This window comes from Calypte anna, chromosome 6, assembly GCF_003957555.1.
Source record: "Calypte anna isolate BGI_N300 chromosome 6, bCalAnn1_v1.p, whole genome shotgun sequence".
Classification (NCBI taxonomy): Eukaryota; Metazoa; Chordata; class Aves; order Apodiformes; family Trochilidae; genus Calypte; species Calypte anna.
This window is the reverse complement of record NC_044252.1, coordinates 26,149,321-26,174,089: the sequence shown is the minus strand read 5'-3', so window position 1 is coordinate 26,174,089 and position 24,769 is coordinate 26,149,321. Positions and strand designations below refer to the sequence as shown.

Sequence of the window (24,769 nt, the reverse complement as noted above, 5' to 3'; positions counted from 1 at the left end):
TTTCTGGTGCAAACTGTCCTGTATGGCTGAGCTTACTGGAAATATTCTTATGTGCATGCTGTCTCTGGAAAGAGAACAGAGAAAAGTTAGGCTCTATTCATAGATTTATTCAAAGATTTTTGTGAGAGAAAACTGAAATACTTGTCTGATCAGAAATAACACTGCAGAGACACTTTGGTTCCTTCTATCTCAGTCAAAAATCTCTCAAGATGCACTGTTCAGGGCAGATGTTGCAGATCATATAATCTAGCACAGGATCCTGGCACAGAGAGGAGAATGAAGGCAGGAAACATTCAAACTATGTTTCTCCTGAAGCACAATGGTGTAATTGATAACACATTATTAAACTGTGACCACCTCATCCCCCCCCATAAGGCAGTAATTGCAGTATTTCTGAGCTAACATCTTCATTTATGAGCAATTGGATCAGAATTACTTGTATTTTTGGATGAAATGAGAGCTGAACAACATCAAAAATTCCCATAAAGACTAACTTGTCATCTATTCTTTCATGCAAAAATATCCTACCAGCTCTAGTGCAAAATATTATTAAACCCGTTAAAATTATTTTAGAATTGGTTGGGTCTAATATCTGACTACACCATATTAAGGCTCATGAATTAAATGAATCTGAAAGCTGAGATTGGTTACACCTGAAATAGTCACAATGATATTTTACCATGAAGTTATGAAAGGTGGGAACTTCCTGAAGTCATTCAAATGGCTGCATTGTGCAAAATTGTCTAGCATTGTTGCCATCAATTCCAGACCAAACCCTCTGGTTTTTCTAAACTCCAACTGTCACCAGTAAAAGTAGAAATTAACTAAATGCTGAAAACATCCTTCATTACATTGCTCCTATGTTGGTGCTGCAGGTGTCTTTGGCACTTCGAATTTCAAGACATTTTCTTTTTGTATGCTTTTCCTTTGGTACCCTTACTGGTCGCAGATTTTCTGTCATGAAAGTTTTGTCTAGGTGTCTACAACATATCCTTGTGACTTTAAAGCCAAGAATATAAACTAGAAGTTGGTTTAGAAAATAATTTTTTTTTTTTTAAATTTCCTAATCTGAACTAAATAACTGCTGACTAAGCTTCTTGAGCATGAACATATGTTGGCATCAGTAAAATGATGGGTGACACAGTAATGCATGATGTTAGAAGGAGGATACTAGATGAAAAATATTTATATTTAACTGGAATACTAGGTGTTTTAAGGGAAAAGATATCAACATACTCAATGCATTACTTTTCATTGCCAGATGTTGTCCAAGTTCATTGTGAATTTTAAACAATCCAGACTTGCTTATTTCTTTTGGCAACCAAGGCCCATGAAGCCATAAAGGTTGCAGAGGTGATGACATGGGTGTGTGTTAACCAGGTGTCAGTGCATCATATATTTCTCTGTTTTGCAGGACCTGGCATTCAGCAGTCTTAAGGTCTCTTCCACGTAATAGTTAATTATCTTTTCCAACATCCTACCAGGCTGGTAAGTATTTTGTAATTTTCCAGTTAACAGTGATTCTAAACATGTCAGTACTTCCTGACTGTATGGTATGGTATTCATAAAGGATTGTGTTGAGAAACACTTGGATACTTTGGGAAAGGCGTTAGGTGTTGATTTCTATAGAAATGGTCAATAAAGCCCTTCTACTGATCAAGAGCTTGTGAAGCTTGTCTAATGATCTGTTCTGCTTCAGACTTCTGACCTGGGATAACCCATGTCATCTGTTCATGCTGCTTGAGTGTTGTAAGAATAGCCCCACATTCCTATATATTCTGGCACCAAAGCTATGGGAGCCATGTAAAGACAGACAGCAAGACAGATAAAATAGCAGGGGACAGAGATCACTCCTGGCACATCTCCTGGGTACTGCCCCTCTGAATAATAATCATGCCTCATCCAGGCAGATTTGACTTATGTCTGTTTTCCACACATTGAGCAGCACTGGCTGGATGTATTAAGCTCCAGGTTATGTTGTCATTAGTTTCTTGCATAAAAGGAAAAGAAAATACAGTGAGAAGTGTCCATACAGTGCTCAGGTTATTTGCAGGCAAATGGAAGGGTGGCAAATTATTGGTTCTCAGGTGTCTTACAATGGGCACAGTGAACAGAATTATTCAGGGCAGAGCAGCTTCATTTCCTTCAGATTCCCTGCCTGCTTTGCAGATGTCTTTTTATGTGTTCCTTTATTGCTATTTTTTTAATTGACAAAGAAAATACATGATTAAAAACAAAGTCTATGGAGTGAAGTTTTGTACTTACATGTTAGTTAAAGCAGTACAATTAGGATGCTGTAGGTGACAGACCATTACAAAGAAGCATTAAAAAATTAAGAGATGAAGGTAAAGGTAATTCAGAAGATAGGAAATAAATGCTTCATCACATTTCTGAGATTGTTCTGTACTCATAGATCCTAAGCTTGTGTGTAGAGGTTTTAACCATGCATATTGAGATAAAGTGGCACATTGCCAATGGTAGGCAAGGAAAAAAGTGGCCTATATGATGATATCCTGCTTTCCAAAACATGATGGTAGATGCTAGAAACCACTTTGGAATCCTATTTCATTAAGAAAAAAATTATGTTCCTGACTGACATAATTATGGTGTTTTCAAGCATGGCAGAATTAAAGGTAACTTGTAGCCAAATGTCACATTGAAGAAAACACCTTGTTCAAGAAGAACATTCTTTAGTGTTTCATTCCATCGACACCACTGTGCTCTTAATGACTTTGACAAAGGGTATTTAGTTTTAATTGGGAAATGGATGCAAATATATTCTGGTAAATCAAATTGCCAGCATACAAATAAAAGTGATTTTTTAATTTTTTTTTTTTTAATTGGGAGTTTAGTTAAGGGGGAAGGCATATTATGAGTAGATAAATTATTTTGCCTTTTTTCACCCTCAGAAAACAAAGCTAAGACTTAACCTGGATAATCATGTAAACAATGTACTTTCTAAAACTGCAGTTTCACTTCATTCCCCATGCAGTCTGTTTTCTTCCTGGGGCTCTCCCTCCCTCACCTTTATGTTCTCATCCAAGAAGAAATGCTATTCCTCACAAGCAGTAGGATTAGGATATGTATCTCTGAGCTCAACTCCACAGATATGGCTTTTACTGGCGCTGCCACTTTGCACAGCTCCTGCCCCTCCCTCTGTTATTTTTCCCACCTTTCTGCTTCCTCCAGAGTTGAACCAGTGTGGTGGGTTTGATGATAACTGATTTTTCAGGTGGGTTGTTTCCCCCATGCATCTCACTGCACACCTCCCATATGAGTAATATATTTTGGCATCAGCAAGTTTTAACCAAAAAACCCAAAGTAATTGTGCAGTTTCTCTATGTTGAGAGAGGAGGAAAGAAACAACAGAAGTGCTTCAGGTTTTCAGGTAATTCTTAAGCCTGATTTTTCAGTGACTGACTGAATGTTGTTTAGGCATTTCTCAGTGGTTGTGTTTGGGGAGATGGAAGCCTAAGAAAGTTTAAAAGGGGACATGAATTGCCTGCTTAGACTAGTGGCTTAGAATTAAAGTTGGATGGGTGGATTCTTACCAGGCTGTGAAAAATGTAAAAATCAAATTTCCACTTCTTTCAGCACTCTTGTCCCTCTGAAAGCAGCCCAGGTCTGTGTGCCCTAATCATTCAGTACTGCTATTTTACTGTTTGAGTATTCTTGATTCCAGCACATTACTTATTAGTCTGTCATGAACACCTCAGTCATTGAAGCAGGAAATATTAGAGGTAAAAAAAAGCCCTGTAAGCATCTCCTTCCAGGCCTGATGGTGTTTGAAATGCTTGACTGTTTTCTAAAAATATAGTGTAGTTAAACTGTGATAAACTATGCATCTTTCAAAAATATAGTTAGGTCTTGCCATGCATATGGGTGTTCTATAATGGCTAGGGAAAAAAAAAATCATTTTGCTATACCAGTAAAAATTTGGAGTCATCCCAATTTCTGTAGATATAAAAGTGGCCTGAATCTGTCCCACAAAATACTGTGCTTAGCACTTTAATGTCTGCAATATAAAGTATCTAAAAGGGATCTTGGTGTGCTCCTTTAATACAGAATAAGACCCATTTATCAAAAAACTACATCAACTTTTAAAAAGGTTCTTAAGATAGTACAAAGATAATTGGGTAACATTTCTTGACATTAGAATACATGTTCCTAATAGCACAACTGCCTGAATTTAGACATATCCTGTGACCTAAGTTAACACCTGAGATGAAAGTAGTACTTGAATTAAGTTATTATTAAAGGACACTCATAAACTTTGTGTGCAGAGAAATGGAGTATGTTTCTCACCCCTACTAAATTTGAGACAGCTGCAAGGCCCTGGCATCATGAAGGCATTTTCAGACATCAAACTCCAAGCATGTGAACAGCGAGTGAAAAATGTGATGACAGGAGGAGAGAGGCCCAAGTAACCACAGTGCACCAAAGGATCTGTTTGCTAATGATGTGTTTGTTTTAGACCAAAAGTTTATTATTGCAGTCAGGAAAGATAGGAGTTGACTTGCACACACATTTTGTGGCAGTGTTGGTCAAAGTTTGTACTAAGAGGTTTTGCAGGATAAAAAGTTTACATTGAAAAGTGACTGTGGTAACTGGATCTTAAAGTTTGCAAAAGTACTGACTGCCAGCAAATGGAACAGAGAGCAGCATCCCCTGAAATGCATTGGACATGAGAAAAAGTTTTGTGCAGGTGGAACTGGCTTTCTGGCATTGCTTTGCTGATTACTCAAGATCCTGTCTGTGCCATGGATTTTCATCTGTCAGTGGTGTTTGCACTAAGTTGTGTAACTGCTTCTTAATGCCTGTTACGTAAGTATGCATGGATTGCAGCTCCATGAGGTGTCCTGCACAAGTTACAACTGATAATGTAAGTATGGCTTCAAAGGTTATTCTCGGTTGAATTAATTTTACATTAATTAAAATCCTTCCTACAGAAGTCAAACACTTGATTTCTACAGAAGGATAGAATATAAGTTCAAACAGGGCTCAGAAAGTACATAGCTGTGGTTGTGCTGTAATACAGTAAATTTTTGTGATATTTTTACCATATCTTACCTGTGTGATGCAGCTTTCCTGTTAGGGGTGGGAATTTCACCACTGACTTTTGCAGTGCTATGATTTTACCATGAGGGACTCAGGCTATTTCAGCTAAAATACAGTAAGATCCACATAGAGGAGACACCAGAAGAAGACTTACCCAATGGTCATAGGTTACATCTACTGTGTTTGTCCTTTTTCTTGTATTTAGTCTAAGTAGGCTAAGTCAGGATCTGTACTGGGGAAAGAGAGTCTTGGATGCTGTACTAAAGACAGCGTTTAGCCTAGAATACAAGAAGTGGAAGAGATGGGGTGAGGAATCCTAGTTTAGCAAAAATGAAAAAAGCATTTACATCCGAATCAGAAGTACCATAGACAGAGTTGCAATCTGAAAAGTTGTTAGCTATAATAATGCTTACCTACTTTTCTTCTCTGACAGTAATTTAACAGCTTTCTAAATGGTTATTTTACCCCAAGTTAGACTTAAGGCATTTATTCATTGCGCTCCATCAGCATATATTGTCTGGTCTGATCCTTTGAAAATGCATGACTTGCTTGGTATGGAGCCTTTTTAAAATTCTGAATATCAACTGACCACACAAACATGAGATGTGGAACATCTGTGGTCAGAAACCGTCTCACGTAGATTTGCAGGAAGAACAGACAGAGCAGAGAAGCAGACTGCTTCAGATCATGCAACTGACCACAGAATCTGGCATTCAGACTCTGAGCATGCATTCTTCTGCTTCCAAATTTTGCAAGTACAGAGATATGGATGACTTTTTCTCCAGATCTGCCTGACCCAGGTTTCATGAGATTCAACCAGGCCTAGGTTGAATGAAATAAATCATGAAATGATGATTAAATAAATCATCTTTCAAAACATTTTGGCTCTCGCATGAAGAGCTGAGCAGGAGTAGATAACATATCTATGCTAATACTTGAAATATTAGTTAAAATATAGTAGCGAAGACATTTTTTAGCCACAAGTTTTCCTAGTGTAAACAAACAATGAAATTTTTCTCCATCTTTCATCATACTAGGATTATTGATAGTACCTCCTGGCCCAGATGTACTAATGATCTACTAGAAAAGCTGAAACTGAATGAGGAAATGGACAAAAATCTCAGCATGAACCCACAATTTAATCTGGTCCTAAGGCTGATATTTGCCCCATAGTCCTCTTGAAAGGCTGCAGAAACTGTTAACTCCATGGGAGCCTTCTCCAGTTCCCAGTCTGGCTAGTGCTTATCCAGTTTCTCAGTGTTCCACCATGACCTCATAGCTCACACAGGTTTTCTTTCCTAGTGGGTGTTTTCCCTGAGAAATTTCTAGAGAGAAGGATCCTTCTTGCTCATTGTTTCTGTCAACGTCACCATTAGCTTTTAAAGAATATTCTATTAGCTATCCTCTGCACCTGTTATAGTGTGAAGCCATCTGCTTAGAAGATGGATAGCCCACAATCAACATGGTACTGTAGATAATGTTATATACCATTTTAATGAGAACACTTTCCTAATAATACATACACAAACTTTAGTTTTCTAGGAAATACTGTGGGAAATACTTGCCTTTCTCATGTGGCACACTGGTGGCTTGTACTTACACTGATTAACTTAAGCTTCAATATAATTTTTTCTCCATTTCAAACTAATGAAAATGACAATTTATAACAAAAATGTTGTCTTTTAGGTGCCCTCTTGCATACAATCACTTCTGCATAACTTTTGCTCCCCCAAAACATCAATTTTTTTCTTCAATTCCCATTTCATTGGCAGAAGTGTAACAAGTGAAAAACGTGCAAAAAGTTCTTTGGTGAAAAAAGGTGGTGGAGAAATATCATTCAGCTTGAGATATGGAGCTCAGTTTGGTCCTGGAGACAGTGTAGTAGCACAGGTAGAAAAAGAGAAGAAAACATTTTGTAAGGAAAATGCCCATCTGGTATATTCTGACCACTGTAACAGATATCTGAATGCACATTCAAAGCGCACAAGCCTGCCCATTACTTTTTGTATTTCATAAAATCAGACAGGTTTAGTCAATCAGTACAATGAAAATTTAGAAGTTCAACCACAAAATGCAGAAGTGGTAACAAAGTTTGCTAGGTTTCTTTGCCAGCTCATCAGAAGAAATAGGACACTTGCTTCAAGAGGCTCCTCATCTTGCCTTTAAACCTGAATTCTGTCTGTTATGCCAATTCAATTATCCCTTTATGCCAATTTTATTCTTACCTGAACTACTGTGACACTTCTAGTAAATCATGCTGATGGACAGGTGCTCACATTTGCCCAATCTTTTAGTCTGGATGAAATGTGTTGTGTGTAATTTTGTGTCTTTGCAAGGCAGGTGTTTTAAAGGCAAAAGCTGATATAACCTTCTCTTGTACCTCAGGTTGGCTTGATTATGTCCTAATGAAAGGCATCAATCCTTTCCCCAAAACACCCAACTCAAAACACCTCTGCCATACAGCCTTGGATACTTTGTTCTCACTACAGTAAAGCTAAAACAAAAAAGAACTCTCCAGAAACCACAGTTGCTTTAGCCCTGCTGTAGGAGAATGAGAGGGAAAAGTGCATTAAAATAAGGAAGGCACACATGCTCCTGCCTTGTCCTACATCTGAAAGAGCTGTGGAGTGACTCAGTCTCAAGCCCACAAACAGCCTTATAAAACCAGCTTGTCATGCTAGGCTACATGTAATTTTCCTGAAGCAATGTTTGGTCTGGTGTGAAATACCAAGCTAGTAATGTGCACTGCTCTTTTATCAAGGGGAAAGGCCAGAGCAGCCAAAATATCATCTCTTAGCAAGGTATGATGTCCTTTTCAAGACCTCTGCCATTCCAGGTAAATTTCATGGAATAATTAATCAATTTAATAGGTAAGGGTATACATAATATTTCTGCTCTCACAAAGGTATAAGGTCCTTGAGAAAGTATTAGGTTATACTTGAAACAGTTAAAAAAAAACACCTTACATTAGTATGTTTCCAGTTGAAAATCTGTTATTTTGTAACTGAAAGGTCTGCTTTTGCTGGGGCAATCGGGATCCTTTTTTCTGGAACAGTCACTGCTAGTTTGTGAAATACAGCACTGCAATAAAAATGTTGGCTGGGTCTTAGGACTTGAACAAAGACATTTTTCTGCAGTTCCCAGATCCAGGACACACATAAGTGGGAGTGGGAAAAAATGCTTTTGTTTGGGAAACACACTGTGGGAAAATTGCTTAACGTGATTTGAATGTCAGAATTGGAATGTGACAGCTGGTGTAGCCAGAGTAGTGCAAAGAAAAGGCCAAAGACAAAAAATTACTCTGTCAGGTTTTTCAGTTATTTTCGTAGTGCTGAAACAAAACATGTGGTTTGCTTCTTGTTGATTGTTTTCATAGATGAAATTTCAGCTACATGAAGTTAATTGTACATACATCTTTGATAAACTAAAGCCTGGAGGGTTGTTATTTTTAGTGAGACAGACTTAAGGAGAAAAAAAAATTTACTACAAACCCCAAAACTGTATCTAGAAATCTATGGGAAGTTTTAGTTCCTGTTTACTTCTTGACAGATTCAAATAAGCAAATCCATTTTGTTGCCCAAGTAAATTGAGATGGGGGTTGCTGCCCTTTGGAGATGGCTTGCTGTTCACCTGCAAAAGAGATAACCAAACAGGATATTGGAAAATACTAGGTCTGTAAAGCCTTCACTGGAATATACAGCAGCCTGCATCAGAATCACACCATCAGGTCAGAACAGGTGCCTTGACACATTCCTAACCTTTCCAAGATGGGTGCAAAGGAAGGCTCCAAAATTCTGAGAAAATTTCCCAATGAACAGGTTGTGTGTATTCTGTGTCAAACATATTAGGACTTTTCCAGTGGCCCAAATGGCAGCTCCTTGATTAATATCCCAAATGGTAGAGGGTAGGGGCGGGACGTAATGTGAATGAACACCTGGGTCATATAATCTGTTGCAAAAACTCGTGTGCTGGCAGCTGAAAAAGCTGTCTGTGATCCCATCTTCCAATATCTACTGTGCTTTAAATTAAAAAATACGAAAAGTCATTCTAAAGCCAACCACTGCACAACAGAGCAAACCTGAGCAGTGAAAACTGCCTGCTTTTGAGGCACTAACAAAAGACTTGCCTAGCATCTCCTAATAATTATGGGTTGTGCTATTCTAGAACAATTTCGATCCCTCAAGCATGAGTCACAGAAAATTTGATAAGATCACGATTTTGTGATTTTTTAAATGAGATGCCTTTTTTTCCAAAATGGTCCATTCTGCTCTCAGCTCTCAGATAAATGTCTTTATTTCTATTCCTTGTGTTATTTGTGTCGAGGGATAGAAAGCATCCTGTTTTTCATCTGATTTTCTGAGGGCACCAGATGGGTAGAAACTCTTCTGTCCATCTTCTGCAGGGAAGTTGACAAGAAGGATAAGTCCAGTTATCTTTATGTAAAAGAATTAGTGAAAGTTGAAATATCTGCAATCACAAAATGATAGTCCTTACACATGCTGATTTTAATGATTGACAAACGGATAATGTATTTGAGGTATTCAGCAGTATTTAGGGCCTATATAGAGTAAATTTGTTGTTTCATCTATGTTATATTTCAGATAAAATCAACTCTTAGGCAAAATGTCAGCTTTGCAAGTACCCTCACCAAACAAAAGCAGGGAACTAAAATAACAACCCGTACAAAATGTGCCACTTATTCATGGCAGGCACAGGGAAACTTGCATTGCTATGGCAGAAAATTGCTTAAGGCCTGAATATGGAATAATCTAGTTCCAAATTCTGTCATTCAGTATTCCTAAACTAAAAATGCTGAAAATTTCTTTGGGTAGTTAAGATTTTCTCATTTGTATGTATTAAAAGTATGCGTGTAATTGCTTCATTATTATACGGTGCTAAGTTTTCAAAGTGTAAAAGTTTTATTTGGTTTTAACCCAATAGTGCTTTCTGTTAGAGCAAAAGCTTTTTTTGTACTAATCTAAGCAACATGTTCAAAGGAAAAACTAGGAGCAACTTGGGCTGAAATACCCTTTTCAAAATTAAAGTAATATATGTTATAGTCGAAGGAGAAGAAACTACAGAAACACTATATTACATAGGAATCATTCTATTCTTAATGAATTTTGCATTTGGTCTCAAGCTAAGGTGGATGAAATAGAAGAAATCATTTGTCTCCAAAGGAGATATAAAGTATACTCAAAGAATTCCAATGTACAGTCTTATCAGTCCATTTCATGGTCACTTGCCACTCTCAGATACTTTTAGTATATTGTATAGCAATGGCAATACTGCTGACATTGAGTTCTGCAACTGCCAAATTGCATATTCATTATCATTCATAGTCATGTGAGGTCAAGTTCGGTCACTGCCAACAAAGAACCTTTGTCTGGCTTATTACTCCCTTCTCATGCAGCTTTTGTTTTCCTCACTTTTGTAGCACTCCCCGGGTTGAAAGTTTCTTTTAAAGAGGATGCTGTGTACTCTTTTGTAAACGTGTCTCCTTTACTAAAAGTGACATCATGGGAATCGCTGGAAGCGAACTGGGAGCACAGATTCAGGGCAGAGGCAATGTGAAAAAAAGTCCCCCTTGTCCCTCCTCCTCCTCCTCCTCACAGCATTTTCTAAGGAACAGGTACTTTGTTGCACTTCGTTGGAAGCATCTTGAGGAATTTAAACATAGAAAGGACTAATCATTATTTTTTTTAAAGAAAGTCCTGCAAGCTCTTTCTCATTTGCAGGCTGCTCTGCACGATGTGGTCAGCAGCTTATTCACACAAAGCCAGAGTTCTGCTGGGTTGCCATCATATGCAATTCACTTCCCTGGACTCCTTGGCACAGTGAACACCCCAGTTTAACAAGTTTAAAAAGACGGATTGCAAAACTCAGGCTTGCTCCCACTCTTACTGGGATAAGTGGCAAGCCTCCCATTGGCTTCAGTCGCAGCAGGATAGAGCCTCTCTTCTCTGGAAGTGAGACCCAGCAGTACTTGAGCTTTTTGAAGCACATGCAGCTCTGAAAGTCTATTCTTTTATGGCATTCCAAAGTTTTCCCCATTTGCTTGATTCCATGGTAACACAACATCACCACCAAGCTCCCAATACTGAAATGAGATTTTACTATTAAGCCTGAGCATTTACAAGTGTATCCTGTAAAAAAAAAAAACAACTTGCTGAGCTGCAATTGCCATTGGACTAATTCTGCACCCTTTTCAGATGAGTGACAAAATTATCTCTGGATTTATTTTACAGTAAGCCACGAACTTATGACTGTTAGAAAAACAAGGAAACTGCTTTACAACCATACCAGAAGAATTTTTTTTTTTCCCTCCCAGAATTTGTTTGAGTAAAACAGCATTTGCTCTATAGTCTAGGGAACAGCCTAAGCAGTTTTCTCACAAATTATATTAAAATCAGACTCTAGAGACTGCATAAAATTATGATAAGGCCACTGAGGATTTCATTCCAATTTCTGCATTACTTGTATCACAGAAATTACTATGCAACCTAAAAAATATACCAGTGTAAAAGTGTGCAAGAAAAACATATCAGAAGGTCCATGTTAGATTCTCAATATACTTGAGTTTGTCATTCACAGAGGGAAGGAAAGCAGGCAAGCTTGCTTCACACTTGCTAGCTGAGAGTTTGCTCTGAGTTGCCTTATAGCACACTAGAGTACTATACTACACTTGTTATAGCACGCAGAGTACTACAGCAAGTACTCTATTTGATTCCCTATTTTTATGTGTGAAATGGGAAAAAAATTGTTTTCCATACCTATAGAAGGTAAAATTGTGTGTAAGAAGTTATCAGTGGGCCTTTAGAATGTCAAGTACCAACCAAGAAATTCCTATATAACAATACAAATGAAGTTATTAGACAGTGCTTACAATTTTAATAGCCTTACTTTCTGTGCAGACATTGGGTGTAACCATTCATTACCATTTTTGTTAGATTCGGTTTTCAAATTATGCAGCTGTTGAATCCTAGGATGTATCAAGAGGAATGTGGCCAGAAGATCAAGAGAGGTGATTCTCCTGCTCTATCTTGCACTTGTAAGACCCTATCTTGAATACTACATCCAGTTCTGGTGTCTCCACCATAAGAAGGACCTAAGTGTATTGGAATGAGTCCAGAGGAGGGTCACAAAGATGACCCAGGGTCTGGAGCACCTCTGCTACGAGGAGAGGGTGAGGGAGCTGGGATTGTTCAGCCTGAAGAAAACTCCAAGGGGACCTTTTAGCTGCCTTCCAGTACCTGAAGCTGGAAAGCTGGAAAGGGACTTTTCCTAAGTGTTCAATGATCAGTCAAGGGGAAATGGTTTTAAACTGAAGGAGAATAGGTTTAGACTAGATCTTAGGAAGTTCTCCAGGATGAGAATGGTGAGACTGCCACAGATTGCCCAGAGAAGCTGTGGATGCCCCATCCCTGGAGGTGTTAAAGGCCAGGTTGGATGAGGTTTTCAGCAACCTTGTCTAGATGAGAGGCATCCCTTGCCTGTGGCAGGGAGGTTGTAGAGGATCTCTAGGGTCCCTTCCAGCCTAAGTCATTCTATGATTCTATGATAATGTTTTTGATGCACCTAGGAAAATACTCCATGCAGTCCTGAGTACAAGATGGGAGACAGACATCTTCTTTCTCTGATGTCCACAACTTTGCCAAGTCAATGAGATGCTCATTATGCAAGCAAAGATGAGACAAGGATGTAATAACTGAGATTACACAAATCTTGACAGTAGCATTGTGGCTGTTGGCAAAACCTTTATGTATTTTCTTCCCATACAGATGCCCTCCTGAGCTAGGTTCTGATTAGTGAACCAGTTACAAATCTATTTAGCTGCAGTAGATCCAGATGAAAGCAGAATCTGCCCCCTCTTTCCTGGCTGACCTTCAGTAAATCAAGAAAGAAAAAGTTGATATCAAGTCAAAACCTTTGTTGTAAAGCTGGACAGTTATGGGTTTGTATTTCAGAAGTGGCCACTATTTTGCTTTTCAAGACCAAAACTTGGAAGTGGGTGCTTGGCATGATTTCAAACAGCTCTCCTTCATGGAACTGAATCTGAAATTCTTGATGCAGATGCTGTGAAAACTGGGAGAATACTTCAGTATGTGAATGTGCTCTAAGAGATGCAATTAGAGATTGTCCTTTGTCTATACAAAATGGGATGCCCTAGAAAACGGTGCCTTGCTACACACTGAGCACAAGTGCTGCTGTGTATTATGCTGAGTTGCAAACTTTGAGATGAATTGTGCATTTCACTAGATCACATCTTACTGGAATTTTTTTTTGTGCTTTGAAATTCCACAGCCCTTGCAACAAAATATAGTATCTTTTTTCTAGCTAACTGAAGGAAATTTCAGTTCTAAAATATCTTCTGGCACATCAAAGGCAGACCACTCTTCATAAAGCACCAGCTCTAGTACCACAGTGGTACTCCCAGGGCAGTTTGGGTTTGGTCTATCAAATCTCACACATTTTCTTTTATGTGTGAAGAAGCACGTGTGATTCTTATTTAACAGTTCCTATTTCTAATAAATCCAAATTGACATCTAGAAGTGAGACCTCTAGAAGAACACCTCCTTGGGTTACTTAAATTTGTAAACAGGCTATTTGCATGAACAGAAAGTGATGTCAGGTACTTTGTCACTTTATTCCCGTGTTGCATTACTTTAAAGAACAGTGAAGACTCAGACGTTCAAAGCCTCTCCATAGATCTGTACCTCAACTCAAACCACAGAAAGACTATCTTTAAATAGCCCAAGACTGCCAAAGCCAAAAAACACTTAGCCCATCTTTGTTTATACGCAGCAACCTCGATCAACATTTACTTTTCCGCTCAGTAAAAGGCAAACGGACACTGCTGCAAGGCCAGGTAAGGCAGATCGATACCTGTCCAGAAGTTTCTGCAATTGTTCTCATTTAAACAGTAACTCCGCTGCAGCTCACAGTCGCTGTCAACCCATCTAAGCCACGATTTTACACAACTTTGCCAGCGGTTTTTATTTCTAGTGACTTGGATGTGAAATAACCGGTAGTCACTTCTATCGCCAAGAGGAGGGAGGGAGGTTTGCGGTTCGGTTCGGTGGCGGAAAGGGCTGTGGAACGGTGCCCCTGCATCTGCGGCGGCTGCAGGGGGTGTTCACCTGGCACGGAGTGGGGAGGCCGCACCGGGATGCGGCTCCGGACCGGTGTTGCTCAGGGCAGGCAGCGGATGAAGGCCTCGCCGAGGAGCGGGAGGGAGGGCAGCAGCGAGGCCCCGGGACTGCCACCGGGGGGACTCGGCGAGGGGCAGGTGGAGGAGGATGCGGCGGCCCCGCACCATGGCCACGGGCGCTCAGGAAGTCGCGTCAGGCCCGGCGCCGCGGCGAGGCCCGGCGGGCGGACAGGGGAAGGGGGGGAAACGATCGCAGTGGGCCCCATGGTGCCGGTGGGGACCTGGGGGGGAGCCGGCAGCCGGGCTAGAGCCGGAACCGGTGCCGGCGGTGCTGCCCCCGGTGGTGGGGCAGGGCGAGTGGCTGCCGCGTGGCGGGAGGGGGCGGGCCGCTGCCGGCAACCGCGGAGCGTGGGAGGAGCGGCCGGGTCCCTGTCACGGTGCCCTCTGACGGGGAAGCGGCGGCGCGGCGGCTCCCCGTGGCTGCCAAGGAGCCGAGCGGGGGGCGGGTGTGCAGCGGGAGCGCTTGGGGTTGCGGGGCAGAGGCGCGGGGACCGGTGCCGGCGGTGGGAGCCCAACCCCCTGGCTGGCGGAGTCGCGGGGGGCCGGCCCCTTGGCAGCGGCGGTGTCCGGGGACGCTCCACACCCGACACCCGTGCTCAGCCGCCGTGGTTTTATTTATAGCAGATCCTGTGAGCCTGCGGGATAGCGGAGCCCCGATCGGAGCGCGGGGGGATGGCGGGCTGCAGCGGGCTGACAGCGTGAGAGCCGCGGCGGAGAGCGGGCAGTGGGGAAGGAAGGTCTCGTCAGAGGTAGGTGCCACGTTGCTGTTGCCCGAACTGGCTTTTCCTCACGTATTTTTTAAAAGTTCATCTTTTATGTGTAGCTGGTGCAGCTCAAGGTCACCTTGAGCGCAACTGGAGGACGCGTTTCAGCTCTTGCTTTTGGGATGTTCGTGAGGCTTTTTGTTTATTTATTGAATGATTTGGGTGTTAATTTATCCAGGCACGAATTTATGAAAGGCAAATTGAGCAGAAGACCCAGCAAGGAAAACAGAAGTTACGTACTGTAGGCTGTTCAAAGATAGGTGTGGGCATGGGTGCGCTCACTCCAACTCCGGTTTGCCCGGGGAACTCTGCAGTGTGGAGGGTTTAGCAGAGAGGTTCGGGGCTGCTTAGGGACAGAGAGCGAGAAAGAAAATGTTGAACTATGCTGTAATACAAGTTTCTTTGTGGTGACATTTGGAAGAGGCAGTTACTGCCACTTTACAGTTTCCCTGGAGAGAAATTCTGGGATTCCTGTTTAAGTGGCTCTCCGTAACAAAGCAGTTTAATTTGAGTACTTTTGCAGCTGTACGATACAGCACTAAGTTGTTTTGCTTGGCTTGGCCTACTTTGTTTTTTCTTTGGCTGAGGGAGAATTATTTACTGTACTTACTATATGAATAATAAAACTTTCACTTAAAAATAATAATGCAAGTTTAGACTCCTTTACTGCTTTTTAATCCCACAAGCCCATAATGTCACTCATGTCAGCAGCACTTTCATGTTTAGGGATGTGCTTTTTTTGTAGATCACTCCTTCCTCCAAGGATTTTGCAAACAAGTTTGACTACAGCTAGTTCACAGAAATACTGTGAGATAGGACTTGGAGAGAAAGTTAATGAATTTTTTGTTAGATAATAGGTGTCCTTGGGAAGCAGATGATGAAAGAGTGGGGTCATGGAGTGCAAGAGAATAGTAAACTTCTGAAAGCAGCTAGAATGTGTATTCTGTGGCTGGAAGGTTTAAACAATGCAGTGGGCAATGGTGGAAAAGCATAAAGTGACTATACAGACCTGTTATGGGAAGAAGAGCAGGGAGATAAAAAAATGCAGGTAGTTGATTGATGTGCTGCGTTTATGGAAAGTTGAGGGCTCTGGGTTCCTTTATCATATTAAAATCATGCTGATGCTGACTGCAGTGAAACTTATTCAGAACGTAGCTTTTACTAATGAGTGCAAAAATACCAGTTTGCTATTTTTTTTTACTAGATAGCTATTACTGAAGTTATGTGTGTGGATATGTGTTTCTGTGTGTGTGTGTGTATATGTATGTTATTATTTTTCAGCTTCTGATCTTCACTTCAACTTGTGTGTCATGGATGAAACTGCTTTGTCCCTTGGAACAATAGATGTTTCCTATTTGTCCACCTCAGCAGAGTGCAGTATCAGTAGATGTAAGCATTCCAGTGAAGAATGGGTAAGTAAAAGTTGTGAATGTGGCTCTCCATATTTACCAGTTGCAGGTGGACTTTTTAATAAAGAACGAAAATAAGGCATCATCTGTATAATGTGTGATCCAGCTTAATTGGAATTTAATTTGAAATGTAAGGAGGAACCTGCAGTTTAGTGCTGTGCCAAGTGCTAATGTTGTTAGAAAAGAAAAGCCTTCATATCAAACCTTATTGGTAGTGCTAGGGTCTTTTGGTGTGATGCTATCAATCACTTTCTGTATCAGTAAATGTGCAGAATCCCATTATGCAATGGACTGAAGTCAAATAGAAAGTCAAATACAAAGTTTATTGCTGTTCTGAAGCATGTACTTTGAAATGTGCAAGTGAAAAGAAGCATGAGGTGAAGGATGCATGATCATGTAGCCATTACAGCTGAAAGTATTCATGCAATACAGGAGACAGAAAAATTGGTGCATATAAACAACAAACTATTACAAGTCTGTGTCCTCTATTGAGTGAGTCTTGGAATGTAGAGAATACAAAGGGGGAAGTGAGCAGAGAGGAGTGGGTGGTGCAAAAAGCCACATGGGGACTAGGCTGGTACTAGTTGGTTTAGAAGTAATAGGTCAGGGGGAATTAGTCTCTTCTTTGGAGAGGAGGAGTTAGAACTTGGTACAGAAGAAGAGTTGGAGACATGGTCAGAGTTGAGGGAAAGGACAGACGTCCTAGCAGCAGGCTTTTCTGTGTAGCTAGGTGTAGGATAGATCAGACTGCAAGCTGTGGTAACTGGGAGATCTGTTACAAAATGGGATAAAGGCAAGAGAGACAAAAAGGATAGGAAGGAGGTTTTGTGAGAAAGTGGTGGTGAGTTCAGTCAGGGCTTAGAGGCAAATTGGAGGAAGACAGTATTGCTACAAAATTAGTTAATTTTTGAGCTAGCATTGTGGAAGGTGAGAGAAGGGACTGAACCAGGCTTAGCATTTTGGAAAATGTTTATTTCAAATGGAAGATGTGGTCTTGGAATAACTATCAATTCATACCACTTGCCAAATGTGATATATGCATATTTTAGTTTTTATTAAACTTCAGTATTGCTTTTGACTTTCTGGTTGTTTCGCACTGGGCTAGCTTTCTAGCTGGGAATGTGATGATCTGTGTGTTTTCTAACACTTATGCTGGTGTAAGATACAGGTTCTGTCTTACTTCCACTTAAATGTGCCATTTAATACATACTTCAGTTTATCTTGCCATCGTTTTGGTTTTGTTTGGGTTTGTGTCTGTAACTTCCCTTTATTAAAAACATAGAATATATGGTTCAGAAGCTGCTTTCTCAGGCAAGCAGTAAGTCAATAGGCTTTAATGGAAACAATCACTGTCTGTGAAAATTGTAGTGCACTGTATTTTTGTTATATTCTAACGTTGAGAATGTATTCAGTGAATGCAGTTACTTTGGATTATCTGTAATCTTCAAAAAAGGGAGCCTAACACTGGAGAAGGCACAGTGGTTCCTCTTTCATATTGCTCTGCATGAAACAGCTGAAAAAATACATACAGAATCAATAGAGTTAATATTTCGTGTACATTCAGTCCTGCAATTTTGCAGGGTGATGTCTTGTTAAAGTTTAAGATGCATTACTCATATTACAAGTACCCTTACCTTACTTAGAGTGTAATTTACTGTTAATTTCTTCCACTTCTCTCAGCTGTCAGTTTCCTTGCTGTTTCTTGGTAGACTTATTACTTTATTTTCAAATTTTGTGTGTCAGCAAATGCTGCAGTGCTTAAGATACATAAGTACAACGGTGTGATTTTGCTTTTATTTTTTAACATGACAATATTGAAAGGTAACTTATTTTAGAAAAATCTTGGGAAAATTTTTATTAGTTTTACTTAATTTTTGAAGAGCAATTTTTTTTTTAATGTCTAGCAGCTACTCTTATTCTGAGTTTTCACAAACCAAAATGAAAGATGTATTTCTGGATATTTACCCAGTGATCATTTCTTCTGCAGGGAGAGTGTAACTCTAGGCCCACTCTCTTCAGATCTGCCACTTTAAAATGGAAGGAGGCTCTGCTGAGCAGAAAAAGGCCATTTGTGGGGCGATGCTGCTACGTGTGCACTCCCCAGAGCCGGGTAAGCAGATTACAGACTGGATTAAGTTTGACAATAATGCACAGTTGCAGTGTAATGAAGTTTCATTTGTTTTCTTACTTTAATAACTGAGGTCACAACGTTCTTACTTCATAAAGGAATATAGCTTTTTCCCTTTGGTTGTGGTTTTGTCATGGTATTAATGGATGACACAGACCTGTTGTGGTGCTTTGTCTCAGGCTTTTCAGTGTGGACTTGCTCGTTGCATAGAACTCTGCAGCTTTTTAAAATCAGTACTAGGAAGTTGTGTGGAAAAAAAATATCTGCTCTCTTAGATTAGTAATGGGAATTTGATGCCTATGGAAGTGTAAAAGCTTACTTTTAGAACAATTAATTCTCTAGCCACAGGGTATGTCTAGAATAAAGTTTTGAAAGTGAAGGCTTCCCTTCAGACTTGGAATGATCAATTTTGTGCTTGAGAAGACAGGTTGTTTTTCTACAGCAGTCTGATTCCTGGTTTCTCTGCCCAACCTGAAAACAAAGAGTGCCAGTTAGGATAATGGGGATATTTGTCTTCTGGGAACAGTGTAAAGATGGTGGCTCTAGCAAGGTTGTGCAAGCTGATTTAAAATGTGAACTTTATTGAACTGCATTGGGCAGGCTTTCTGTAACTGAAAATGCAAAATGCTGGTAAATAGCATCATAGAGTTTGCAACCAGTTCATCATGAATTTTGACTATGTGTACACCCTGGGCTTTAAATTGCACTCAGTCAGACCTGCACTGAGCTCCAGGGTTGGCTAGGCTAGAATGAAAATTTGATTGTGAAAATTTCTGACCAAGGAAAAGTTATTTTATGATTCCTATGCCAGATAGAAAGTTGCAGCAATGCCATACAAATGTGGGACAGAAATCCAAATGCATTGTGAAGACTACATGTGATATGGGCAACAAGACAAACAGATAAACTGAAACTATTATTAACAAGCACTTTTGACTTGTAAAAAGTGTGTAGGAATATTCAGGCCTTTATACATTTAGCTGGTTAGTTAGTAGATAGTTTCTCTCAAGTTGGGAATTACGCTTTAGGAAGAAAAATATTGATTTGTATGTTGTCCATTTAATAAGGAACTAATTACCTGTCCTGAGATCCCACTTAGGAAAGGGATATGACCTAATGAAGCCCTTTATTGTCTTCTGCCACAAGGAGAAAATACGATCCTTGTATCATTTGGTAATAAAACACATTCTCTGATGCCACTCTAGATATTTTGCTTTTTTGAGCTTCTTTTTTGTTAATGCTCTTAAGGAAAAGGGGTAGATAAGTGAGACAGAATTCCTTAAGTGACTGGCTAAACTTAGAACTTGCCAGTGCAGGGAGTGCCAAGTCTTCCTTTTCCTTCCTCTTCTCCTTCCTGCTCTCCTGAGAGCTGGTCAAGTTCACTAACCAAGAAGTGGTTAACTACCTGCTTTATTTATTTAGTGTGGATGTTTTCTGCCTTGTCTGAATGAAGCTGGCTTGTCAAGGGCTGTGATGAATGCTAGAGGTGGTGTAAGTTAGGAGTTGGGGAATACTGTTTAGTGGGAGAGGGTAGGATATGGTGGTGGGAGCTGCATCTCTTGTGGTAGCAGGGAGATGCTGTATCAGCTCACTTGATCTCACAGAAACAAATCTTGACATAGGATTGTGGAAAAGTTAAATAAGGAAAAGCTGATTTGTGACATTACACCTGGAGGATGAATTTTACAGGGTGAGGTTGTAACCTAGCAGTTAGAGAACTGGAGTGCAGTTGGGTGTTTGATGGTTCTTAACTTGGTTGCTGATTTTTTGTGAGAACAAGTGTTTTAACTTCTGTTTTCCAGAACATTTAGTTTAGCTTTATGGTCCACAAAAGTTACCCAGTAAATAATAAAATAAATTAATATTACCTTGAAATTTCCTCTTAAGAGCCTACTGCAAAAATTTGTAGATTGTGAGTAGTATCCAGTTATGTTTCAATGTGGGACAAAAGACTGTTCTCCCACTGAAGCATGTAATTTCTACCTGATTTGCAAATGACATATGACACTCATATTTGTGGCAAATGGTTTGTCCTACACAAAATACAAACAAATGAGACTCTGAGTGCTATTGGCAAACTGGTAGTGAGGCTGTTCTGCAGTTGCAATGTTGCTGGTTACCACCTTTCTCCTTCACTGTCCTGTTTTGTCTTGATGTGCAGTCCCAGTGGCTTTAGCTGTAATTCACTGTTGGCATGGTACTAGTTTGATAATTAAATATTATTTGGGCAGAAAGAAAGTAGCTTCTCATTCAAGGTACATACTTGCAATATGGAAGATTAAAAGGTAGGTCTTCCTGCCAGGGAATATTTGTTTATCCAAAGTAGAACTGCTCCCTAACTAATACCAGAACAGTTAATAGCCTGGCTTGTAAAGTCTGTACTAAGAATGCAGAAGGCTGGATTGAGTTTGTTGTTCAGGCAGAGAAGGAATGTGGAGATTTGCCACCTAACCACGTATGGATATCCTGACCCTTGGGCTACTGTTGCATGATGGCAAACTGGATGTTACAGATCAAGTGTCAAAGGGCTCATGGTTATACTAATGCTGAATGTGAGTTCTCTGTTATGACAGCTCTTGGTTTATATTACATCAGAATATGCTAAAAAATTCTGGCTTTAAAACTAAAACTATCAGAAGCATTTCTGTGTGCAGTGAAGTCTAAAGAAGGTCTTTCTGGAATTCACTTTAATTTTAGAATGGTTTGTGTATGTATTATAAGCAAGTTCAGCACTTCTCTGCTTTGTTTTTTATTTATAGTAGAGGTGAAAAACATTGCATTATTTTAAATTAATGTAAAAACACAACTATTCTTATGTAATGAAATAGTCCACCAATCTTTTTTTTTCCTTGCTTTTCCAGGATAACTTCTTCAATGCAAGTATTCCTTCTTTGGGTCTACGTAATGTCATATACATCAATGAAACACATACAAGGTAATGTAGCAATTCTTTCTTTGGCTTTTAAAATTCAATGTGTTTTGATCTTAGGACAGGGAAATCTCTAGGGTAGTGCAGCCTGAGTGAATGTATATTGCTGTCCTACACTGAAGAAATTGGTGCTAATTTTAGGAAAGTAATGTGGTTGTTAGATCTGGCTGTGTGTGTTTGGGAGCTGGGTAAAGTTCTTTGGGGTTAAAGGCAAGGAGTGTAAAGGTCAAACCTGTTTCAAAAAAAGCAGAGACTGTTTAAATCCTTTCTCCTTTAGTGCAAATGTCAGCATCCATAGCACAGTACTGAAAGTTCTTTTATTCCCATACTTAAGAATGAGTTCAGGCTGCATTTTTATTTACTAAGCAGATCTGCACAATTTAGGCATTCACAGTTAGCACTAATGACAATTAAATCTGAATATGTTTTGCTAGGCTCTTTCCTCTGCCTTAGTGACAAGAGTGCAGCTCCAGAAGGATAGTGTATAGGACCTAAAAATGATGGTGTGTCCTTGCACTATTAAAAATATGTCTTGTGTTCTGGGATGAAGATACTGGAAGTATGCAGAACTCTTTATTCTGTTCTTTGAAAAGTTAATAACGCTTGCCAAGGTTTTTGCAGTAATCATTAGCATAAGCAGATCCTGCAGTGTTTGTCATAGAGTCAGAGAAAACAAAGAGACCAGCAGCCTGAAAGAAATGAGCCAAAGTGTCTGAGTGGAAGAAAGGCAGCACTGTTGTGCTGTGCTTGAGAGGGAGGAAGCTAATGGTAGAGACTGTTCTTTCTTCAATTTGAATTAATTATATTAAGAGTTGATCTTGTAGTTTTGAATGCAGAAAAATAATAGAAATAGTGTTTAATTTTACATTTTAAAAACTATTTCAAAACTCTAATGCTCAACGGCTTTGCGTGGTCAGAGTTACTTAAGTTAGATATCTAAGGGCAACAAAATATGGGTTAATGAATTATTCTTTGATAAAATGTCATTATTTTTCTAGCTCAGAATGTCATTATAGTCTTAAAACTGACAATTTTAATGAAGTTCTGAGGTCCCATGGGGTTATGTAGTCACAGTTTCTTGGCCTTAGAAAACAAGGGATTTTCTTTAACTGCTAGCATACTGCACCTGTGTTGAGACATTACCACAGCCTTTTTCTGATGTGTGAATATGTCACTTTTATAGTGCATCTTGACTAAATCTATTATTCTGTGTGGTTTTTGTCTTCTATCATTTCTACATGATTAGAAAATTGATTTTTCTGATTATACTATGTTGGGTCTAAGCTGTAAAATGAATGTAGAAGCCTTTATACCTTGACAGATTCCTGCTGCAGCTGTGTGCTCTTGTGATGATACGTTCATAGTTACCAAAACTGTCAGAAAGAAGCGTATGTCCTGAACTCTGCTTTCTAAAAAAATCAATAAGGCTCTCAAACTCTGATGAGAAGGGGCAAATGGAAAAGCAGTTAAAAGAGAATCAGCAGTATCCTTTCCTGACAACATGAATACCAAAACTCCTTGTCCTTCAAGACCAGCTGAATATTTGTGTAACTGTTTATGTCAGTGTGCTGATGGCTCGTGCCTGTGCACTCACCTTAATTATAGTGCCAGTGGCCTGGGACCTCAGGTGGTTTGGCCTTTTTGCAATGTAAAAGTTCCTTCTCATCTTTCCTAGCTGGTTTTAACACACGTATAAATTTACTGAAATGTGGCAGGGAGGTTTAATAGCCAACATCAGTAACTCAGATGACTGCCAGGAGTGAGACCTTGGCAGCACTCCAGCATGGAACCAATGTGAGGATTGCCACCCACGGTTCAGTCTGGGACACTTGCATTGCACTGGCAGTCCCGGGGACAGGGTTTTTGCATGATACTGAGTGCTCTGGTCTTGGAAATGGACAGAATTTACTTTATTCTTCCAAATGTTAATTCTGCACCATCACATCAGCTTTGCTGTTAGGGGGTCCCAGCTCTTTTTGGTTTGTCGAGTGACCCATGGGAGCGGTGGCTTGGCCAGTTCTGCCCCAGTGAGTGAGGTAGGGAACACTGAAAAGGGAAAATTGTAATGAATATTCTCTGCTGGGCACTGATTTTATCCTTTCCTGTGTTATATGCATCTTCTGTGATGTTAGGAAACTGTTAAAAATAACATTTTCACAGGCGATTGCCACTCAGATGATCAGAGGTGTAGAGGAGAAAGTGGATTTAAAAGGCAGAGACACACCATGTAGGCTGAGTTGCCTTTCTTACATGCTTGAATGACAGATTTACTGATCATCTGTGTCTCTACTTTTGTGAAAACTTTCTGAGGAGAAGGTACATAGGAGGCACACAGGACTGTGTGTTTAAAAATACTGAAAAGGAGGAAAATATTAAAAAAAAAGTTTTTAATGTTAGTGGCTAACACAGACATATTTTCAAAAGTGTTTGTGAGAGTTTACCCTGTACATACAATGTGAGCAACTTTCCCAAGAGAGCTCAGTGGTTCTTGAAGAATTTGAGAAACATTTTACCTGGACATTTACATTCCGTGGTGGAAAGTCAACTCATTGGAAATGGGCACTACATCATCTTTTGTCCTCATTGAGCTGGGGAGTCAATTCCAGCAATCTGAAAAAATATATATGCTGGCTTGTAGGTAATTTCCTGTGATATTATGGATGTTTTAAAGCCTGTATCACCCTGAATCAAAGTGATGGAGACCTCAGTTGGCTCAGATATTTTGTGCTATATGTCAGTTATTGACAATTTACTAGAAAACACAGAAGCTTCTAGGCAGCCATTCATAAAACATTACTTATTTCTTATTCTTAATTGTATTTTTAGCTATTTTTAAATTATCTTCTTAGCTGTGAAACATTTTGAAGATCATACTCAAGTACCCTTCGTATTTTTGTAGGTACAGAGGGTGGCTTGCAAGACGCCTTTGTTATGTCCTTTTTGTGCAAGAGAGAGATGTTCACAAGGGTATGTTTGCCAAGAATCTGACAGAAAATGTGCTGAATAACAGCAGGTAAGATAGTGCAAAATAAAACTTTTTGGTGTTTTGTGACCGATACATTATTATATGGTTTAAAAACTGGGAAACAGCAGGTTTTGAAAATCAGGCTATATAAAATATTAAAAGATACAGTATCATCAGCACAGCCCTTCAGGACTATAGCTTGCAATTTCTGTTTCAATAATAAAGGAGAAAAGATTAAGAATTGTAAATCTCCAAGTGGATGCTGCATAGTGGGTGGACAGCAGACTCCATACACAGAAAAGTAA

General features: G+C 39.7%; 1 protein-coding gene across 6 annotated transcripts in view; it reads left to right on the top strand.

Moving 5' to 3' along the window:
* Positions 1-1,465: 1,465 nt before the first annotated feature.
* The window catches only part of GPAM (glycerol-3-phosphate acyltransferase, mitochondrial), a 45,243-nt gene continuing 21,939 nt past the window's right edge, over positions 1,466-24,769 (top strand). For 2 of the 6 annotated variants that reach the window (XM_030453639.1, XM_030453635.1), the window contains exons 1-6: positions 14,636-14,715; positions 14,891-15,018; positions 16,315-16,445; positions 18,430-18,552; positions 21,432-21,505; positions 24,399-24,512. In XM_030453639.1, the coding sequence (XP_030309499.1) occupies positions 16,344-16,445; positions 18,430-18,552; positions 21,432-21,505; positions 24,399-24,512 (413 nt within the window). In that variant the 5' untranslated portion in view covers positions 14,636-14,715; positions 14,891-15,018; positions 16,315-16,343. Of the gene's footprint in view, positions 1,489-13,908; positions 13,928-13,988; positions 14,087-14,635; positions 14,716-14,890; positions 15,019-15,970; positions 16,082-16,314; positions 16,446-18,429; positions 18,553-21,431; positions 21,506-24,398; positions 24,513-24,769 lie in introns of those variants that run through there. The other 4 variants (XM_030453637.1, XM_030453638.1, XM_030453636.1 and 1 more) reach the window with 4 other exon arrangements.